General features: G+C 41.5%; 1 protein-coding gene across 1 annotated transcript in view; it reads right to left on the reverse strand.

Moving 5' to 3' along the window:
- LOC126094567 (protein arginine N-methyltransferase 1) overlaps positions 1-23,122 on the reverse strand; it is a 103,278-nt gene that overhangs the window by 74,740 nt on the left and 5,416 nt on the right. Inside the window, exon 2 of the mRNA XM_049909023.1 lies at positions 13,924-14,244. Coding sequence (XP_049764980.1) covers positions 13,924-14,244 — 321 coding nt within the window. The remainder of the gene's footprint in view (positions 1-13,923; positions 14,245-23,122) is intronic.

A 23,122-nucleotide genomic window follows, 5' to 3' on the forward strand; every position in this document is an offset into this window, starting at 1 on the left:
CATCAAACTACTACAGAGTGGTTGGTTGGTTGTTTCGGGGAAGGAGACCAGACAGCGAGGTCATTGGTTCAAAATGGTTCAAATGGCTCTGAGCACTATGGGACTTAACAGCTGAGGTCATCAGTCCCCTAGAACTTAGAACTACTTAAACCTAACTAACCTAAGGACATCACACACATCCATGCCCGAGGCAGGATTCGAACCTGCGACCATAGCAGTCGCACAGTTCCGGACTGAAGCGCCTAGAACCGCTCGGCCACTGCAGCCGGCTGAGGTCATTGGTCTCACACTACAGAGTGAACATAGATATTATGCCTAGAAGCATGATGAACTGGATTGATATCACTCATTTAGTAACGAGATCTACTTGATTTTAAGTTTTCCTCTGGTATTCAGCAGTACTGATTTGCAACTTGTATTTTTTATTGAAACTGATAATGCAGATATTGTTTCTTTTTCTATCTATTATAAGCTGTTAAAACAATGGAAAATCAAGGATGGAATATAACAATATAATGAAAAGGATATAGCAGAGACGCAGAGTCACAAAAAGGCACGACAAAAGACTGTCAGAAAGTTAGCTTTCTGCCGACCAGGCCTTCAACCCCCCCCCCCCCCCCCCCACACACACACACATCTCTTACACACACGCAACTCCCACACACATGACCACAGCCTCTGGCAGCTGGAGCTAGACTGCAAGCAGCAGCGCATTATGGAAGAAGTTACCAGGTGCAGGTAAGGAGGAGGCTGGGGTAGCAGGGTAGGGTGGAGGACGGTAAAGTGCTGCTGGGAGAATGCAGAGACGAGGTGGAGAGATGGGCAGCTAGGTGCAGTCAGGAGATATGATGGGGGTAGGGAGAGAAAAGTAGGGGTTAGTGGAAAACGAGAGAAGTAGAAAGACTTGGTGTGTTGGTAGAAAAGAGGGCTGTGTAGTGCTGGAATTGGAACAGGGAAGGGGCTAAATGGGAAAAGATGACTCACGAAGGCTGACACCAGGAGAGTTACAAGTACGCAGGATATATTACAAGGTGAGGTCCCATCTGTGCAATTCAGAAAAGGTGGTGTTGGTGGGAAGGATCCAGATGGCACAGGCTGTGATGCAGTCACTGAAATGAATGACAAATATCTTTTATTTCAAGTTTATGGTCACAAACTTGTAGGTCCTCAAGTTCGTGACCATAGACATAAAATAAAAGAAATTTATTCTAAATTTGCAACTTGTGCAATGAAGGAAATCATGTTTGGCGGTGTGCTCCGCAACAGAGTGGCCCAATTGTTTCTTGGCCACAGTTTGTCAGTGGCCATTCAGTCGGACAGACAGCTTGTTGGTTGTCATGCCCACATAGAATGCAGTACAGTGGTTGCAGCTCAGGTTGTAGATCAGATGACTGGTTTCACAGGTAGCCCTGCCTTTGATGCGATTGGTGATGTTTGTGACCAGACTGGAAGCATGCAAGGATGAGGTGGAGTGTGGGGCAGCTAAGTGTAGTTGAGAGATTAGACAACGGCCCTCACAAAACTCTCCAACCTATTCACTTCCTACTCTCAACTTGGACTACTACTGTCCACTACCTCAACAACAACCTCCAAGCCTCCCCATGTCCCCTCATAGCTGAAAAAACTCTGTCTCGCAGGCATACTACATTTACTCCAACCTCCAAAGCTCCCTCCCGCCACCACACAGAATTCAGAACCTAAACATACCCAAAATACAGTCATGAACCTTTCCTCAAAAAGCGTTAGCCCCGGACAAGCATCACTCCTTTCCAAAGGCCTCACCTTTTGCCCCATCCCCTAATTCAATCACATAGGACTTGTTAAAGACCTTCTCTCCTTCTCCTGGTCTCTGCAGTGGGAAATTTTTTTTGCCACCAATGCTACAATCAGACTCAGCCAACGACCAATGTTGAACCCTGCCTGACTCAGTTCACTCCTCTATCCAACCTTGATCTGCTTCCTCTGCCCCCAATTCACTCCATGTTAACTTCCTAGAATTTCTTGCCTCAACATCACTCCCCAAATCCCTCAATACACAAACTAACCTTACATCTGCAGAAATATTCCCCAACAAACTCTGCCACAGTGACCCCATTCCAGGAATTCAACAGGATCTCCAGTCTCTCCTCAAATCCTTAGGCCCATTACAGAACCTCTCCCCAGAGTGCATCTTTCCACTGACCCCCATCATTCCCTGCACTCCTAGCATATTCTCCATGCTTCCTAAAATCCATAAGCCCAATGGCCCAGGACATGCCATTGTGGCCGGTTACTGTGCCCCCACTCAGAGAATCTCTGCCTTCGTTGACCAACACCTTCGGCCTATTACCCACAACCTCCTATTTTAGATACCAGCTGTTTCCTCCAACAACTCTCCACAGTTCCTGTTCCTTTACCATATGGTGCCCTGTTCATCACTATTGAGGCCACCTCCCTTTGCACTAACATACCTAATGCTCATGGCCTTACTGCTTTCGAACACTACCTTTCCGAACATGCAATAGATTCCAAAGCATCCATCTCCTTCCCAGTCGCCACGACCAACTATTTCCTCACCCACAATTATTTCTTCTTTGAAAGCTTTTTTTAAATTTTTTGTCATCGCTCTTCTGATTGGTTTGATGCAGCCTGCCATGAATTCCTCTCCTGTGAAAACTTCTTCATCTTGGAGTACCACTTGCAACCTATATCCTCAATTATTTGCTGGATGTATTCCAATCTCTGTCTTACTGCACAGTTTTTGCCCTCTACAGCTCCCTCTAGTACCATGGAAGTCGGTCCCTCATGTCTCAACAGATGCCCTATCATTGTGTCCCTTCTTCTCGTCAGTGATTTCCACATACTCCTTTTCCTCTCAGATTCTGCACAGAACCTCCTCATTCCTTACCTTATCAGGCCACCTAATTTTCAACATTTGTCTGTAGGACCATATCTCAAATGCTTTGATTCTCTCTCCTCTGGTTTTCCTATAGTCCATGTTTCACTACCATACAATATGCTGTGCTCCAAACACACATTCACAGAAATTTCTTCCTCAAATTAAGGCCTATGTTTGATACTAGTAGACCTCTCCTGTCAGGAATGCCCTTTTTGCTACTGCTAGTCTGCTACTGATGTCCTCCTTGCTCCATCTGTCATAGGTTATTTTGCTGCCTAGGCAGCAGAATTCCTTAACTTCATCTACTTTGTGATCATCAATCAAGTTTCTCGCTGTCCTTGTTTCTTCTGCTTTTTATAATTTTCATCTTTCCTCGATTTATCCTCAGGCCATATTCTGTACTCATTAGACTGTTCGTTCCATTCAGCAAATCTTATAATTCTTCACTTTCTCTCAGGATAGCAATGTCATCATATCATATCACTGATATCCTTTCACTATGAATTTCAATTCCATTCCTGGACCTTTCTTTTAATTCAATCACCGCTTCATCAAGGTACAGATTGAGAAGTAGGGACGAAAGACTAAAGGCCTGTCTTACATCCTTTCTAATCCAAACACTTTGTTCTTGTTGACCCACTCTTATTATTCCGTCTTGTCTCTTATACATATTGTATATTACCCGTCTGTTCCTATAGCTTATCCCTATTTTTCTCAGAATTTCAAACATCTTGCACCATTTTACACTGTTAAACACTTTTCCCAGGTCGAGAAATCCTGTGAATGTATCTTCATTTTCCTTGTAGCCTTGCTTCCATTATCAACGGCAACAACAGAATTATCTCTCTGGGGCCTTTACATTTCCTAAAGCCAAACTGATTGTCAACTAACACATCCCCAATTTTCTTTTCCATTCTTCTGTATCTTATTCTTCTAAGCAACTTGGATGCATGAGCTGTTAAGACGATTGTGCAATAATTCTCGCACTTGTTAGAGTCTTCAGAATCGTGTGGATGATATTTTTCCGAAAGTCAGATGGTACGTCTCTAGACTCATACACTCTACACACCAACATGAATACTCGTTTCATGCCACTTCCCCAATGGTTTTAGAAATTCTGATAGAATGTTATCTAGCTCTTCTGCCTTATTTAATCTTAAGTCCTACAAAGCTCTCTTTACATCTGATTCTAATACTAGAGCACCTGTCTTTTCTAAATTGTCTCCCATTTCTTCTTCTATCGCCACATCAGACAAGTCTTCCCTCTCTTAGAGGCCTTCAATGTACTGTTTCCACCTATCCACTCTCTCCTCTGCATTTAACAGTGGAATTCCTTCCCATTGCACTCTCTAATGTTATCACCCCTGCTTTTAGTTTCACCAAGGATTGTTTTGACTTTCCTGTGTGCTGAATCAGTCTTTCCAACAATCATTTCTTTTTTGATTTCTTCACATTTTTGATGCAGCCATTTCATTTTAGCTTCACTGCACTTGAAGGCATTACCTACAAACAAATTCGGGGTATGGCTATGGGCACCTGCATGACACCATTCTATGCCAACCTATTCATGGGCCATCTAGAGGAATCCTTCCTGAACACCCACAATCCCAAACCCCTAACCTGGTTCGGATTCAATGATGACCTCTTCGTGATTTGAATCAAGAGTGAGGACAAGCTATCCGCCTTCCTCCCCATTTGCCTACTCAACCCATCAAAGCCACCTTACTTGATGTTGACCTCCACCTCAAAGATGGCCATATCAGTACCTCTGTCGATATCAAACCTACCAACCACCAGCAATACCTCCACTTCAACAGCTGGCACCCATTTCATACTAAGAAGTCCCTTCCATACAGCCTAACCACCCATGGCCATTGCATCTGTAGTGACGAGCGATTTCTCTTGAAATATACAAAGGGTCTCACTGAGGCCTTTACATATTGTAGTTACCCTCCCAACCTTGTAAAAAAACAGCTCTCCCATGCCTTACCTTTACAGTTACCCAACACCTCCCAAAGCCCCACTGAACAGCCACAGAGGACCATTCCCCTTGTGATTCAGTACCACCCAGGACTGGAGCAACTGAATTAAGTTCTCCGCCAGGGTTTTGACTACCTCTTGTCATGCCCTGAAATGAGAGAAGTCCTATCCACTATCCTTCCCACTCCTCCCACAGTGGTATTCTGCCACAAACAGAACCTTCACAATATCCTCATCCATCCCTCCACAATCTCTCCTCCCAATCCCCTGTCTACTGGCTCATTTACCTGTAATAGATTTAGCTGCAAGACCTGTCCCATACACCCTCCTACCACCAAAACTCCAATCCGGTCACAAACATCATCTATCTCAACAAAGCTGCAACCACTGTGCTGCATTCTATGTGGCCACGACAACCAACAAGCAGTCTGTCTGCATAAATGGCCACCAATGAACTGTGGCCAAATACGATGTCCTTCATTTCAATGACTGCTTCACAGCCTGTGCCATCTGGTTCCTTCCCCCCAGCACCAGTATTCCCTTTCCAGCATCCAGCACCACACAGCCCTCTGTATGTTGCCTATTTTTGATAAAGGCCTTCTTGGCCAAAAGCTAACTTTCTGACAGTCTTTTTGTCGTGCCTTTCTGCAACTCAGCATCTCCGAGATATGGTGAGTAGCAACTACCCTTTTCAGCTTTACTGTCTTAAACATAAAATTACATCTGATAGTGATCACATGGTCATCCTAGGTTGAAGCTTTCAGGATATGTAGAGGAAAACAGTATCTTTGACATTTAAAACAAAAAGATCTTCAAAATTCAACAACTTTTTTTAAATGTGTGTGTGTCAGGATGTTCATTTTAACTGAAGACATTGAAATATCTCAAAAACTACATTTAGGATCAAAAAAAGTTATAATTCCAATTTGTTTGTGCCAAAGGGGATATCCAAGGACACCTCAACTCCCAGTCCAGATCCGTGTGTGGGTGGCGGTGTGCAGCTTTGAAATTTTCAATGGGAACCCCATTTTTTATTGGAGGTTGCAATTATAAGGCAAAATCTACATACATATTGTCTGAAACATTTTCTTCGTTTTGCCACAGATGGCGCTGTAATCAGATGAATAGAAATGGGTACACAATTGTAATTTACGACTTGCTACTCAATGGCTCTTTAATATCCAATAGTATGTGGGGGCCCACTTCCAAGCTGCGAGGGTAGGACAGGCCATTATTTTGTAGCTTCTAATTGGAAACCTCACTTGAAACATTTCACTCCTACAACATACCGAAAGCAGACTAATTGATGCGCCACTGTGGGCATGGCTCAGGGCAAATTCTAGTCTACTTTTCCAATTAGAGTAAGTATTCAAACACTGTACCACCACTTCAATACACCCAGTGATCCACTTCTCAAATGACCATACCCAGGACAGAAGCATGTCTGTGGGAATTTCAGCACAAACATTTTTGATGCTGTCGACCATGTCTTTACTGCCCATTGGCACTTGCTGGTACACGTCATCATTTAAATATCCCCACAGAAAAAAATATGGCAACGGCAAATCCGGTAACCTAGCAGGCCAATTAACAGGGCCACCTCTGCCGACCCACCAACCAGTGTAAACATGGTCTAATACCTCCCTTGCTTTAATTGCATAATGGGCCGAGCAACCACCATTCTAAAACACACGCTGCTGGGCATTCAGGGCAACATCCTGCAGTAGTAGTTCAACATTTGCATCCATTCAACATGCCATCAATACCATACGGACCAGTTAGTTTGTTCCTCATAATGTCATACCACACGTTAACTGACCAAAGACACTGATGGTCAACTGTAACATATTTACTATTCCTTTTGCCGGTCTGTACACTGCCATCAGACATAAAAGTGTTCACAACCCTGTAAAAGAACAAACGAGAGCAAGCATTCTCTGGAACGTGATCGGCATCCAAAGTGTTGTGGCAGCTTCTGCCACCAAATGTATCAGGATGACCAAATGTAGCGGGAAGATACCAAATGTAGTGAATGAGTGCCAGGGGTGCTGTATTAAAACTTGGCGAGAACTTTCCAAACGATTTATTTGTTTCCACTTCAGTGCTCCATTCACCTTGGTCTGTGTCCCAGGGCCCCACAATGCTGAGGAAACACCCCAGCAGCCTGTGCAACGCAACGCTATGTCGTGCTGGCCTTGGCCGGCCCACTGAGTTCCGACGAAGTCAGGATGGCTGTGCCAGCAGCCGAGTCAGTGGTCACCGTCTCCATTGACTCCGTGCTGCTCCGCCGGGAGCCATAGGCCAGCCCTGCTGCTGCTTCTTCCTCGCTGGCATAGCTGAGAATGCGGTGGCAACGACCGCCCGCAATCTGGTGTCCGAATCTGCAGCCCTTGCCTCGGAAGTCTTCGGCATGTGTCGGGAGCCGAGACGACTGCCCGCGGTAGCGAGCTGAAGAGTGGTCCACCCTGGCTGGCTGCAGACCCCGCGTCGGCCTCAGAGGGTCGAACCAACAACCTGCCGCAGACTGGGACACTGGCGCCCCATCTGTTGCTGCGTGTAGCCCGTTGGTGTTACACGCCTCACCGTCCAGGAGAGCTGCCACACTTGAATGAATCTCATTAGAAATCGGTACCTATTTATACCCGGCTGTGTGCCTCTGTTTTGTCAAGCATGCTGCTTTGTGTCACATTTGCATAACACTTAGGTTGGCCAGAGGCCCTCTTCTGCCTGTAACTTGCGCCATGGAAACTGCTGTGTGCACCCTCTCCGACAATTTTATACCCCTGTGGGCTCTATTTGCCTTCGCAACTGCTGGTATGCATAACTCACTGCAATCCGGCCCACTCCTGGCTGTGATGACTTGCTCTCGGAATATCACATAAAACTAACTTTCCCTGTCCTAAATGGTGATGCCACTACAGAGGCAACAACAGCCACAACATTTCTCCTACATTCTCCATAAATTATGATCATTTCAATTTTTTCCTCTGTGGTAGCAACATTCATCATCCACTTGCATGTCTGTTCTGCAAACGATACGTAAGTGTGCAGGCAATAAACACTGTACAAGTATTGTAATGTCTGGAGCCACTATCTCTTCTACAAATACACAATATGTGGGCTCCAGCTGCAAGGGTATGGCCTTTTTGTAGTTCACCACACAGCCACAGTGGCATGTCGAGTTGGAGGATACAACATTGCGAGTAGTGTTTCCAATTAGAAGTTATTAAGTACTGGCCTGTCCTACCCTCGCAGCACGGACATTCAAGGACCATTGAGTAGCATGTCGTAAATTACAATTGTGTACTCATTTTTATTCCTCCAAAGATGGCGAAACAAAGAAAATGCTTCAGGCAAAACGTATGTAGATTTTGCCATAGAATTATAATCTGCAATAAAAAATGGGGGCTCCCATTGAAGATTTCACAGTTGCCCCTCGCCATCCACTATATATATTTTACTCAATTTAAAACACAAGTTATGAACAAATCCAAGTTGCTCCAAGAGTCAAAAGTTCAATTTTTTAATGCTTTTGTGCATTCATTACTTAATAATCTTTTGCCAGAAGAACATGAAAAAACTTGTGTGTTACTATTTATGAATACTACATACATACTTAATTTCAAATAAATCCAAGAATGTCAGGCTGAAAACCATACTTCAATTTGTTGATTTTACATGTAATGACCCATTTGGCAAAAAACACTAGATATTGCAAAAAAGACAACAAAAATGGAAATAAAATAATGATCTCGGCAAAAAATAACACCAAATTTGATCAAAAATACAAGTAAATTTGACAAAAAATGCAAGTAAATTTGGTAAAAAATAACAACAACCACTCTGGCAAAAAAGAACAGTTAATTTGGCTATAAAATAAAACTGTTTTTCCTGACTCTAGCTGTAACAACTATCATATCAAAATTATTCACAGCAATGCAAATGTTAATCCCAGTTTTAAGTAATATGCGAATGCCAAATACCGAACGACATGTTTACATTCATCACATAATATGTACTACAGAAGAAAAGAATGACACTGAGCAATAATATTAGAGATTTCATGGTAAACCCCAATACTTCACTTTATCAAATTTCTTTTTACAAAAGAGTGTTACAGAGAACCACTAATAACAATCTCACAATTCGTCTTACTGATTTCAACTACATACATACATATTCCATAGTGGTAGCACTGGAACAGGGAAGATGTGAATAACAATGAAACACAATTGCAGAATGAAGCATGTATTTACATCTACAGCTATACTCTGCAAACCCCCATGAAATGCATGGCAGAGGGTACATCCCATTGTACCAGTTATTAGGGTTTCTTCCCATTCCATTCATGTATGGGGTGTAGAAAGAACGATTCTGTGAATGCCTCTGCGCATGCTGTATTATTCTAAACTTGTCCTCATGATCCCTGAGTGAGTGATTTGTAGCAGGTTGCATTATATCCCTAAAGTCACCATTTAAGCCAGTTTTTGAAACCTTGTTAGTAGATTTTCTCAAGATAGTTTATGTCTGTCTTCAAGAGTCTGCCAGTTCAGTTTCTCACTGTGACACGCTCCCACGGGTCAAACAAACCTGTGACCACTCATGGTGACCTTCTCTGTATATGTTCAATATCCCCTTTAATTTCTATGTCCCACACACTTTAACAGTACTATAGAATAGGTCATGCAAGTGATTTGTAAGCAATCTCCTTTGTAGATTGATTGCATACCCCAGTATTCTACACACACACACACACACACACACACACACACACACACACACACCAAAGTCTGTCACTTACTTTATCCATGACTGAGCCTGTGTTGTTATTCTATTTTATATCAGTACGAAGTGTTACACCCATGTATTTGTATGAGTTAGCAGATTTCAACTGTGCCTCACTGATATTATAGGATACTACATTTTTTTTCCATTTTGTGAAGTGCACAATTTTACAGATCTGAACATTTAAAGCAAGTTGCCAATCTTTGCACTAGCTTGACATCTTATCTAGATATAACTGAATATCTATGCAGATTCTTTCAGACAGTACTTCAATACAGATAACTGATCCTCTGCTAAAAGTTTGAAGTTAAAAGTAGTATTGCCTGCAAGGTCATTAGTATACAACATGAACAGCATGGGTCCCAAAGCGCTTCCCTGGGACACAACCGTCGTTACTTCTACATCTGACAATGACTCTCCATCCAGGGTAACATGCTGCGCCCTCTTTACCAAAACATCCTCAATCCACTTCATGAATTTTGCTTGATGTCCCATGTGATCGTACTTTTGACAATAGGTGTAGATGTGATACTGAGCCAAATGCTCTTTGGAAATCAATAAATACTGCAGCCACTTAACTGCCTCGATAAAAAGCTTTCAGTTTGTCATGCGAGGAAAGCGCAATTTGGGTTTTACATGACTGATGAGGAGGACAGTCTGCATATGAATATGTTTTAAGATTCTACAACAAACTGATGTCAAAGATACTGACGGTACTTTTGTGGATACTTCTACTAACCTTCTTGTCTTCTTCCAACTACTGGGTGCAGTTTATTGTTTGAGGGACCTACAACAGATTACAGTTAAAAGACAGGCTAACTCAGCTGCAAAATCAGTATAGAATCTGACAGTGATTCCACTGGCCTGCAGAACTTCTCAGTTCTAATGATTTCAACCATTTCTCATTACCACTGACACTAACACATGTTTCACTTATCTTTTCAGTGGTACAAAGATTAAATTGGGGCAATTCTTGAAGGTTTTCATTTGTAAAGGAACATATGAATACGGAGTTCAGCATTTCAGCCTTTACTTTGCTGCCCTCAATTTCATTTCCTGTCTCATCTGCTAGGACTGCACACTAACTTTGGTGCCACTAACAGCCTTTACATACAAGCAAATTTTTTGGGGGGTTTTGCGAAAGATCCATTTGACGACATTCTGCTATGGTAGTCCTTAAAGGTTTCACAAATTGCTCTCCTGACAGCCAAACACGTTTCTTTCAGCATCCCTCTATCTGTAGTTCTAGGGGGTATTCCATGCAAAGTAGGATACACTTATGATTTTTAAAAGCTTAAAAATTTGGTACCTTTTTATATTGTTTGACAAAGCTCGACTTTTTATTGTATGGTAGCAATGATTTGTTGCCCATTATTGCTTTCACTCCACAATTGGTAGCCATTTTTAAGGTGGGATTCCTATGCCGCGTTTGACGCATGCGGCAGCCGTTGTGCGTCTGACGTAGTGTGGCTGACTCATAGCTGGCGATTCCTATAGAGCAGCGGCCGCACAGTCGTTGGTTGCTCTGCTGGGTCTGTGCCAAAAGGATGGTTTGGCGCGACTTGTTGTTTTATCTAATATTAGAAGACGTTGACGGTGAAGAAATTCAGCTTCAGCTATGTGAGGGAAATGCTGAAACACATCCGAGGTTGCGTCATATGGCAAAGAAGGCGACAGTGGAATTTTTGATAAAAGTAATATCGGGAAAATGTTTTGAAGTGGTAAGAGGTTTCCTCCACCAACTAAGCTGCCGGATTCGGACATAATAGTGCCATATATTTTTGTAGGTGACAAGGTATTTCGATTACATCCAAACATGATGAAACCTTTCTCTCCTCGAGTTGCTAGTACTGACAAAAAAAAAGCTATTTTTAACTACCGTCTTTCACGAGCTCGTAGAGTTTCTGAAAATGCCTTTTGCATATTTCATTCTCCGATCAGTCTGAAGCCAGAAACAACTGATAATTTGAGTATTGTTGCTTGCTGTTTACATAATTTACTTAGAGATGCATCCTTGGAGAAAAATAACGAGCTCATTTTGAATTAAACAGAAGTGAACCACTACCTACTGAAAATCTTGAAGCATTAGCAAGGAGTGGCGGTTATGCAGATGCTGATGGATTTTCTGTGCGAGATTCATTTACAGAATACTTCAACAGTGGTGTAGGGCAGGGGTGACACCGTGGCAAAGTGATCACGTTAGCAGAACTAAGTAGGCTTTGAGCTCCCTAGCATTACTGAATTATCTTTAAAAAATTGTATGCACATTACAATAAATTGAACTTTTCTGACATACATCAGGTTTTGGTATTCATTTTGTGTACACTTCATTATTATCATAATAATAACTGAATATTATGTGGGACGATGCTACTTATTCTTGTTTATTGTAATATCCATTATTTGCCTGACAACTAAGTAACAAACATTATGAAGAAACAGAAAGTATATAATACTTTTCTTACTTGCTCTTTCCACTTATTCTGCTACCTCTGTCGAAGCATTATCCTTCACAGTTTGGTCCTTGTATACTGGTAACGATACATCGTAGATACAAGAAAATTTAGAAACCATTTCTACCAGTTTCTCATCTTCCACCACTGTGAACAGTACTTTTCCCTCAGACATGCTGTCATGTTCTCCTTTGCGGCTGTGTCTCGACTGCTCTCAGACCGGCTGAGCCAGAGCCGCACACGGCCTTAGCGTCAGCCGCATGCAGCTGATGCAACAAGGGACACAGTCCTGTTTAACACCATCTATAGCAGTACAGTGCGGCAGATGCACAACGGCGGCCGCATGAGTCAGACACTGCATATGAATCGCGCCTTTATAAGGCTATATGTTTTTCATATTGATGAGAGTATGAATTATTGGAGATTCTGGACCTTCATTTCAACTCATTGGCAGGTGAGAATTAGTATATCATTATCTTTATTAACAGTTACAGTATTGCATAAACAATATAAGATAGAAGTAGGTAAATTAAGGGTTAGTATAAAAATACCTATAATACAACAGCATGAAATTTCATGTAACCTGAGAGCCAACTTCAACCAATATTGTAAAAACTGAAAACGTTCCTTTACAAAGGTACACCCAGGAGAATTGCCCCAATTTAATCCTTGTATCACTGGAAAGATGAATGAAAAAGTATCAGCGTAGTGGTGTTGAAAAACAGCTGAAATCATTAAAACTGAACGAAGCTACAGGCCCCGATGGAATCCCTTTCAGATGCTACACTGAATTTGTAGCTGAGTTAGCCCTGTGGTGAAAGTTTCAAGTTCCTCGCTGAGATATGACACTACTGATTTTTATTTAGTTTACTGAAAATACTTCTGCTTGTTTTAGTTTTATTTTGGTAATAATTGCTGCCACAACTGCAAGGTCACTCATACTAGTTTCGGTGTGGACATCCTCAAAAAGGTCAAGTCTATTTGAAGATGTGTGTGGAAAAATGGGCTAAATCTCAAATGTAAAAACTTAGAGATAAGGGTTGTCACCTGTTGCTGGGTATAGGAACTACCAAAATTGACATTGATCTCACCCCTAAATATCCTAATGAGATATTTAGGGATGAGACAAATGTGAATTTTGATAGTTCCTGCAGCCAGCAACACATGGCAACAATTATCTCTCAGCTTTTACATTTGAGCACTAGTCCATTTTTCCATGCTTGACTTCATTTGTTGCCACTGATCCAGTACATTTCCACCATTAGTGGGACACTGAGCTATCTGTTCTAGGCAGTTTCCAGAAAATGCATTTAGTAATGTTTCATAGGATGTCTTATCATGCCGACAACTAACAAAATATTAACTTTTTCCCAGTTGACTGTTGGATGATTAAAGTCTCTACCAATGATTATAGTAGAAGGGGGGGAACTAATTGTACAAGCAAACTGAGGTTTTCTCTACAGTTTTCAGTTAACTTAACGAGATGAGCCCAGTGGAAGATAGAAGGATCCAATTACAATTCTGTGCCTGCCCCTGACATTTGGTAAGATTGGACATATTAAAAATGTGACCTCAAGTACTCAGTGGCAGTGATGCCCTAAACACAAGAAGGAATGTAGAATATTTAAATGATCTGTTGGAATTAGTATCAGAAAACACAGCCCTATTCAGGAAGTGTTCCTTCTGAAAAAGGTATGCCCTTGCTTTCTTCCTAGTTATGGACTATCTCATCTGGGTAGTTATAGCTGGGATTTACAGTTAACAGTGGAATGATGCAACTTGACATTTTTACAAATTATACACAAAAAGTTATAAATTCCACATTACCTATCATTAAGAATGTATCATCTTCTAACACTGGTTTTAGAAATCTGTCATCATTCCACACCCGGTCTGATAACTGCATCACTTCAGAAGCCTCAATTTTATTCGTACGGATGTAATTAATCAGTTTTATGTAATCATAACAATCCATGTTGAATTTTGCTCTTAAATATGAAATATCAAAATTATGTTTTTCCTTCAAATGAATAAGGCTTTCTGATATGATGACACAGTCAGAACAAAACAGACATTTTGCATCTGTCTTTTCTTCTATGTCATTTTCATTGTAACCCTCTGACTCATCTGAAGAGAGATCTGGAACATCTGAAATAGCCAAAAGTTGAAAAACACATATAAGAAATTGGCAATGAAGTTGTAAAAATGTGTACAATAAAAATATAAAAATGAATCCCCCGCCACCCCTCACACGCACGCGCGTTTACACACACACACACACACACACACACACACACACACACACACACACACACACACACACACAAATATATTAAAGAAAAAAAATTAACACTTTAAATTATCGAGAAAAATTTAACACTTTAAATTATTAATTCAGAAGATTACAAAGAAAAATTGAAGATAATGTGAGCAGCAAAGAGTCAGTTTCAATTCAGGAAACGAAATGGAACCCAAAATACTATTAGATGTTTGGAGATGGAAGAAGAAAGAATGCTGGAAGCTAACAGCACATCTGTTGTGCTGACTGGGAGAAAGTTTAAGACTGAATGGATTGGAATATCAGTATGAAGTCATCTGTGTGTAATGGAAGGGCAGGCATTATCTGATCACAAGTATCCTTATTTGGCACACAAAGTGTAGGGAGTTAAAAAGAATTGGGTACATTGGTCAAGGAGCTCATCATAAGCCTGTAGTCATGCTAAAAGTAATGCTTGAGGTGATGTAAAGAGTGATGCCACAGGACAGTGGATAACTGGAAATGAGTGATTTGGAGTCATGAATCATACTGCACCCTGTAGCAACCTGAGGGAAAAGACTGAATTTGGCAAATGCCTGAAGAATATTACCTGCCATATGTGCAGTACCCCAGTAAAATATGGAGGTGGTGTTTAGGATGTGGGGGTGTTTTTCATGATGAGAGTGTAGCTTACTTACTTTGCTTATGCAAAAACTAAATGCAAAAGGATATGAACACATTTTACAGCGTTCAGTACTGCATATAGTAGACGACCCATTCGGAGATGATGATTGCTTGCTTTAGCATGAAAATGCAAGCTGTCATAGAACAGCATGTGGGGCAGTAGTTTGTGGACAACAAAATTCCTGAACTGGACTGGCCTGCACAGTCCCACAAACTGAACCTAAGAGAACATATTTTGGAAGAGTTAGAAATGTAAACTTTGCTGCAGACCCCAGTGTCCAACAGCACTAACTTCTCTGGTTTTGGGTCTTGGGGAAGAATGGGCTGCCATTGCACCTCGGACATTCAGACACCTCACTGAAAGTGACCCCAACAGGGTTCAAGCCACCATAAAGGTAAAGAGTGGACACACTTCATATTAATGTCCACTAATAGGTGACCAGATACTTTTGATCAGACAGTGCAACTTAAGACATAAAGGAACTAGACACATGACCGAAAGTTGTAAGTATTGGTGATATAGAAATAGACAAAACAGATAATAGAAGAAGTGTTAGACCAGGGTGCTGTTTGCCACCAACTGAAAAAATATAAGGAAAAGCAACAGGCATAACAGTAGGAGGAGAAAAAATGAGGACAATTATATGTACACAGATCTTCAAGCACATTCGGCTGAACCAGAAAAGGAATTACAATTTATCAAGGAAGTATCATAAAATTGGGAAAAAGAGTAAGGAGTGAGGATGGATGCATGAAAGACCAAACTGACGAGAATTTTGCAGAATGAAGGTTCCATGAAATATCACTAGAAGGAAATACCTTGGAAAATTTAAAAACATTAAGTGATGTAAAATGTAAACAGTGTGGAGGAAATATGAAGTAGAATATCTATAGATGTAAAACTTCTGACGACGTGAAAGATCTTTGACTGCAAAAATAATTCAGATAGAATTAAGAATTATCTAGAGAGTACTATCATACAGCAATGAACCCTGGGCAGAATGAACAAGAAAAATACTTCAATAGTTTTCAAATGTAATGGTGAAAAACACCACTGAAAGTGCAACAGACTGACAAATGGAGAAGTACTTCTAAGAAAAGGAGAGGTAAAAAACTAGTGGAAAGGACAAGAATAAAGAAGACACCTTGGCTGGGACACATACTGTGAAAATTTGCCTGCAATGAAGACTCGCTAAGGAAAGATTTCGGCAAAGAGAAGAATGGAACAAAGAACAGAGTCAGCAGTTATGCTAGCCATTATTACTGTTGCTTTTTACTGGCAAGCTGCACAGGACATTCAATGATAAAGTGGACATCACAGGGGCACTTAATCACTTATGGTGGGCAGCCATTTGGACCACCTGAGGGATTTGAACTGCCCATGGGATCTGGTGCCTGACCTAGTATTAGGAAAGTTGCAAGATAATGAAATAGTCACAGGAGTGCGACAACTTGGTGACCCTAGTGAACGGAAGCTCCAGAAGCAACCCGGAAGACAGATGTAACATATTTCTTCAATAATTACATTATTGGTGCCTAGGAGAAATTGCCTGTTGCACCGGAAAAGACCACATACTTGTTAAAAGGGAACCTATTATGAAATCAAGCAAAATATCTATAAAGAGAAAGTCCATCACCAGATCCTTTTCCCTGGGCGAGTGACAAAATTGTAGTGCACATACAGATGAAATAAACAAGGGAGACAGGACCACAATGAACAAAATTATTACCTTAGCCAGTTATGATTATACACTACCATGCAAACAATAAGAATGTATCACAATGCTATCCTAACTGTGATTATGGTATATTGTATGAGTGTTGGGTGCACAGATGTCTGCTCATAACACCAGCACGGGTTAACAGAGCGCAGTGCAGAATACTTCTTCAGTTGATGGGAGCTTTTTGTACTGTGTCAGTTCAGGCATTGCATGAAATACTTAGAATATGTCCATTCACGGTCAGATCCTCCATAGTAAGTGGCAGGAACTATCGGATGATGCCCAAACAGCAATGCATACCTATGGTTTTTTCACAAAACAGAGTCCAGGAATGAGGTACCTGAATTCTTCAAAAGGCCTGACACTTCTGCAGGGGTCAGGAGCCTCACACCACCCACTGGCATCTAATCGGTTGAAGAGAAACCTCTTAATGTGGCTGTTGTGAAAAAGGCATGCCGTAACATACTATACATGGGGTAGCCCACTTATGCCGATGTTGCTGATACAATCAGGAGCAACTGAATTGGCATGAAAGACTTGATATAAAGGAAATACTCCAGTGAGACAGAACAGCAGATCATTGACAATATTGCAGACGCTATTACTAGGAATGTTTCTGTAGCATGTTACCTATCAGTCAATCCCCATCCACTGCACTACAGGATGTTGTGACAGAAGATCAAGAAGCAATGCAGCAATGACAGCTGAGGTAAACAGCTGCTGTAGATCAACAGCAAAACCCTCATGCACAGAGATCATAACAAAACTAGAGTGGAAATGCAGCCATGTGCCATGACTCATCACCTAGAACCCAGGTGATGTGGACCAGCTTGTGGTTACACTTCTCACTGGCAGCAACAATGCTCCCTCAGAGCACAGGAGTTGTCCCTCACAAACAGGGAGCTCCATACAACAGAAGTGGTAGATGCAGCCACAACACCCTCTGCAGCACACAAGGACCAGGGAGCAATGGAGTGCATTGTGGAATGCGGCACACAATAACTCATGTTATAAAAGTAGTAGATATAGTTAGATTTTTTAGTAGCTGCTATTTTATTAATGGTAGAATTTGTTATGGTAATGGGAAGTAGTACTGTGTTGGATATAGTAATGTATACAGTACAATTAGCTGCTGATATACAGAAAACATTTGTTATTGATAGTAATAATTTTTATAAGACTTGGCAGCCGAACTTTCCCGAATGGGGCCTCCTGGCCAACGATGTCGTACGCTCATTTGTAGGACTGAATACAGCCTGTGTTTAAGTGACAGGTAACAGGCTACAGTGTAACAAATAAGTACATAAATTTCTTGTCAGTTGCTGTAATAAAATTTTGAAGTCATGTGAAGCAGAAATGTTTTGCATCTACACTAGTGCACAAAGTTCCCAGGACTGAAAAGTCATCCTCTAAATGAACAAAGTTAACATAAAATAATTGTCTCGAGTATATAATGTGTGAATGTGCAAGTAACTTTACTGCAATATATAAGCAGTAAACTTGGTTAAAAAGTGTTAAGGTTTAATATGAGAATGTGTCTAGGTTACTTGAGCTACAAATGTCTCATTCCTTCTCCAGAAACTTAACATTTCACTAAATAATATAAGACTGAATAAATATAAGAATTTGATCATGCTCAACATCTCTTCCCTCATTGTGGCATGCAAGAACCTACTGATGAACTTTGTTATCACATCCATAACTAACAAAAACAGGACATAAAATTAAATCTCCAACCATAAACAACACATTACATTAATAATTCCAAATACAAAAATGAATCTATTACCCACAAATGCCAACTACACGCTGAAATAACTAACCAACAAACCGCCACAAACTCTTCCACTATTATTCTCACATACAGTACTCAAGGACTTCAGTGAATTACTCACCAACAATTTAGAAACAAACATTCCATACTAAACACCACCACTGCATACTCCATCACTTCCTCTAAATACATGATCCATTTCAAATATGCCACACAACAACATCACACAGGAAAACACAATCATGTCACAGGTCAAAGAAAGTGGGTGGTGCTGCAAACTTCAGTTGAACCCGTCTATCTCTCTTTTTTTTTAAGTTTGCTACAATAATAATGTGAAGTTGATTACAAACAAGGACTAATTAACACTTTTTCAGAGAGTCTTTGAACTAGTCATTTAAGCTGTAACAGAATGGGACAAGTTACAGTAAAGTAATTTGAAAGTTGCAAGTTGGGTGGCCTGTGCGAGGCGAACATTGGAGGACGCAGCACACTGCGTTTCCAATTGGGGCTGCACTTCCCTGAATTCTGAGGGGTTCGTACAATAGGCTTAAGCGCCTGGCGGAACGACTGACATCGGTCGAGTTCCGCCTATTGTGTGCAGGGCGAAACTACCTGCGAGACATCTGAGTGTCGCCTCAGTTTATGTGTTTACTGTTCCAGCACGTCCAGAATGAAGATTCCTGGCACCGACTGACTGCATTGTCCTCTTGATCTGAGAATACTTGTGGACTGTGCCCTGCTGGGTGTGAGTGTCTGGCGCCAGATGGCCGGTGGTCTCGGCTGGTTGTTTTCACAGCCAAACGGCAAATTCAGTGCCCTCAGCTGAATAGCAGAGGCATGACTGATCAATTTAAACTGAGGCTAGTTGAAGTCATAAAGCCCTGCTCGAAATCGGAGGGAACAGTCGCTATTGGCGCGAATGATGCTCTAAGACAGTGGGGGGAGAGGGGGGGGGGAATTTTGGAATCTGAACTGAATGCTGATTCGCAGTTTTCAAGCAGGGTAGGGAGTAGAGCAATGTTGGCTTCGCTCTTGCGCTGCGCGAGCAGGGGATTCGAAATCTGATCTTCCTCAGAGTCGGATGGTCTTGCAACTTGGTCGCTCGTTTTCGGAAGAACTTAGAATTCTCGGACAGCCTTCGAGGCCAGGGTTTGACACAGAGTTGCTGCACAGCAGCTCTCATTACTAATTGCGATACTGCCATATAGTCGGGAGATTAATATTTGATTCATTAGGACCTCCAGTCATTATCGTCAGTCTATTGCATCACAGAGAGTAGCAGCCCCTTGTTCTCGAGCCAACTTTTATCCTCATAATATTTCAATATACCGTATCCTTTAACCTACTGTGTGTGTGTCGAAAATCATGTTCATTTATGTTCTGAAATATAATAAATCTCATTGTGATATTTAATCCGCATATCATTTCATAGATATAGGCAGAATCCCATTTCCTGTTTTTTATTATGATAAAGTTCTCTCTCTCTCTTCTTTTTTTTTTTTTGCTTTTGAGTAGATTACGATTTTTATTAAATTATTGTGAGTGAGCACTCCCTATTTTACCAACTAGCAGGGTCCACCATCATTTCCTTCCATTACCATTGTGCGCATAATTAATTAGTTGGTAGATAAGGAGGAGGTCAAGTGCATGTCTCGTTCTCCCTGCCAGGATTTGATTGATAACATTTCCTGATTAATGAAAAACACCATAATTAATTTTCTTTGCTGTAATTAGATTTCGGAATAGAAATATTTTGTGACGCGCATGTAATAACCATTGATTTTGTTCATTTATTTAGTAATTTCATGTTGTTTTATTTTGTGTGTGTTGGTTGTGTGTGGGTTCTGTACCACATCACATTCTGTTAAAACTGACAGTGTTGCGTCAGCGTTGAAATTATTTTGGAGGGGTTGTTTTATCGACATTTGTACTTGTGGGTTAAATTCTTTTTTTTAGTAGTAGGAGTCGATTAGTGCAATTTTTGTGTCAAGTGTTACAAGGGGTTTTCGCTGTTATATTTTTGTTGTTGTTGACGTTCCGTGAATGAATGTTCACTAGTAGCAGGGCACGACTGTTGTTGAACACATATCAAATAAACAGACTGCAAACAATGGAGCAGGATCAGGGTAGCAACAGAGTTGTGCCAGATGAAGAATTGTTGAGTTTTCCTATGGGATGGGAGGTGTGGAACACAGATGTTAGACACGAATTGGTGGCAGACCGACAACAGGAGGTTCTTAACGGTGAAATCAGTGAGAAAGAAGGAAGGGGGGAGGGGGGGAGGAGTAGAAGTGGAAAGGCATGTGGAGGCACTTGTTTATATAAATAAGAACACAAATGAAAAAATACTGAGGAAAATTCAGCCTCGACAGTATAACAGTGCTCAAGTGTCTAGAGTAAAATCACCAATTGGTGAAGACAGGCATAGTCAGCCGAAGGATTTATTATTAGAGATTTTGGGGGTGGTAAAGGACAGAAAGCACAGCCTAGAAAAGAGAATGAATGAAGTAGGGAATAAGGTACTTGCGATTGTGAACAGTGTGAAGAGTGAAATAGCATAGGTCAGTAAGACGAGTGTCGAGGCGAAGAAAAGTTCTGTTGAAGCCAAGAAGGAAGCAGCGTTAGCAAGAGTTGAAGCATCTGGCGCCAAAAAAAATGGCAAATGTCGCTAATAACTGAGCAAGAATCACTAGGCGAATTGGACACGTCAATGCGTTAGGAATTGATGCAATAAAAGCCCAGGGGCAGGAAGCACTTGCGAGCACAAAGCAAAAACTGGAAAGCGTTGAAGAACGCATTGCGGGTACCATCCAAATTGTGGAAGTCTAGAAGAACATGTAGCATACCTGGAACGTGAAGTACAAATTGGTACACCACAAACAGTGGTGATGACTAGCGGACATAGAAGTGTGGCGCCGGACGGCGGACCACCGTGCACAGACTCGGCACAAGGTAATGGACTATGAAGCGCACACAACAGACCAGAGAGCGCACGGATGCAAAATTACAGCTCGACCGCAACAACCAACACTCAGTTCCAGTATCATTATGGGGCAGAACTACGTGGTCACAGCACGCAACAGGAGATGTCAGCTCGCGTCGAACAGACGGGCGCATTCGATACTAGAACCAATAGAAAGGTGCAAGAGGGACCAGAGTTTGATTACAAGCACTTTTTATCGGTCCTCAAATTCCAAACTTTCCAGGAAAATGGAGGCTCAATTCACCCAAAAATTTGGCTGTCACAGGTTTTTAACATACTACCATATCTTGGCCACTGGCAGCAAAATTAGAACTTTCTGCGGGCACATTGAGGGCACGGCATCTGAGGAAATGCGCAGTGTTGCCTGTACATGCCGAATGTGCCAAGAATTCACCGACGCGTTTCTCGGAACATATTGGTCGCGCGAAATGCAAGACCGAATAAAACAAGAAATAATTTTGTGTCCAGATCTGGAGGCATCAGGATAAAAGAGCCCCACGAAGCTCTTTGAGGCTTTAATTAAAAAGAATCAGTTTCTTTATGTGCCACATAGTGATGCTGAAATAATTAAGTTCTGTTTCACGAAACTGCCAAGCAGCTCTGCTTGTAGGAAAGTACCGATCGAATATTGAAAAATTCAAAAGCCTTCTGTGCGAGTTGGAGCTAATTTTTAAAAAGAAGCGGCACATGATCAAAGGAAAGGGCAATATAACCATTACAATGGCGACTTTCGTGGAGCACCACGCATTAACAACAACGGCAGGAGGAATGAGCATGATGGAACATCCTGGAGGCAGGACTATGGAAGACAAAATTCAGGATGACAGAGTAACTTGCAGAGACAAAACGATACCCGCATGTACGACATGAGCTGGTGGCGCAGAGATTCACATGAATAGCGGGATGAGTCAATCAAAATACATGGTCCTAACGCGAGTTCCAATCACCGAAACAGAGAAGGAGGGCAAGATTGAAGCCAGGACCGGGCGGATTGGACTCGAGGAAAATCCGCACAAATACTCAGACAGAGCCATTTACATATGTTGAAATGTAAGGAGCGTGAGAATGTAGTTTTCGTATAGAATGTAAAGTGTTGCCTGTGTGTGAAACAAAACGGAAACATTTGTAAAATAGACTTGGTTAGAAAACATTTCTATTGTGTACCTATTAGACATTAAGTGTGGTAATTCGTTTTTATTTATATTCTTTAACATGTACTTATGTAGCCTGTAGGGGCTACAAAGCCACATATGATCCTTGCGCAATCTTGGTTAGTTCTGAAAACGAAGTGCCGGTCTAACTCACTTTTCCGGACTTCTCGTCATATGGTGGAGCCACCACTCTTCCGAGTAAGTGGTAACACTCGATCTTCATGCGTATTTTGTCTTTCCACCATACCTACTACTGTGTCTTTGTTGAGGAAGAGCTACTGGATGCATATCGACAGTGTTCTGGGCACAACTTACAGCGTTGCACCATTTACTTGTTTTTGCGATATTTGTCACTGGTGTCATGGGTACACAACTGCAGTGTTGCACCTATTTTCAGTGAGGCTTTTTTTTTGTTTTCGTTGGCATGTTGGGCACACCACAGTGCGTTGTACCATA

This window comes from Schistocerca cancellata, chromosome 8 (genome assembly GCF_023864275.1).
Source record: "Schistocerca cancellata isolate TAMUIC-IGC-003103 chromosome 8, iqSchCanc2.1, whole genome shotgun sequence".
Classification (NCBI taxonomy): Eukaryota; Metazoa; Arthropoda; class Insecta; order Orthoptera; family Acrididae; genus Schistocerca; species Schistocerca cancellata.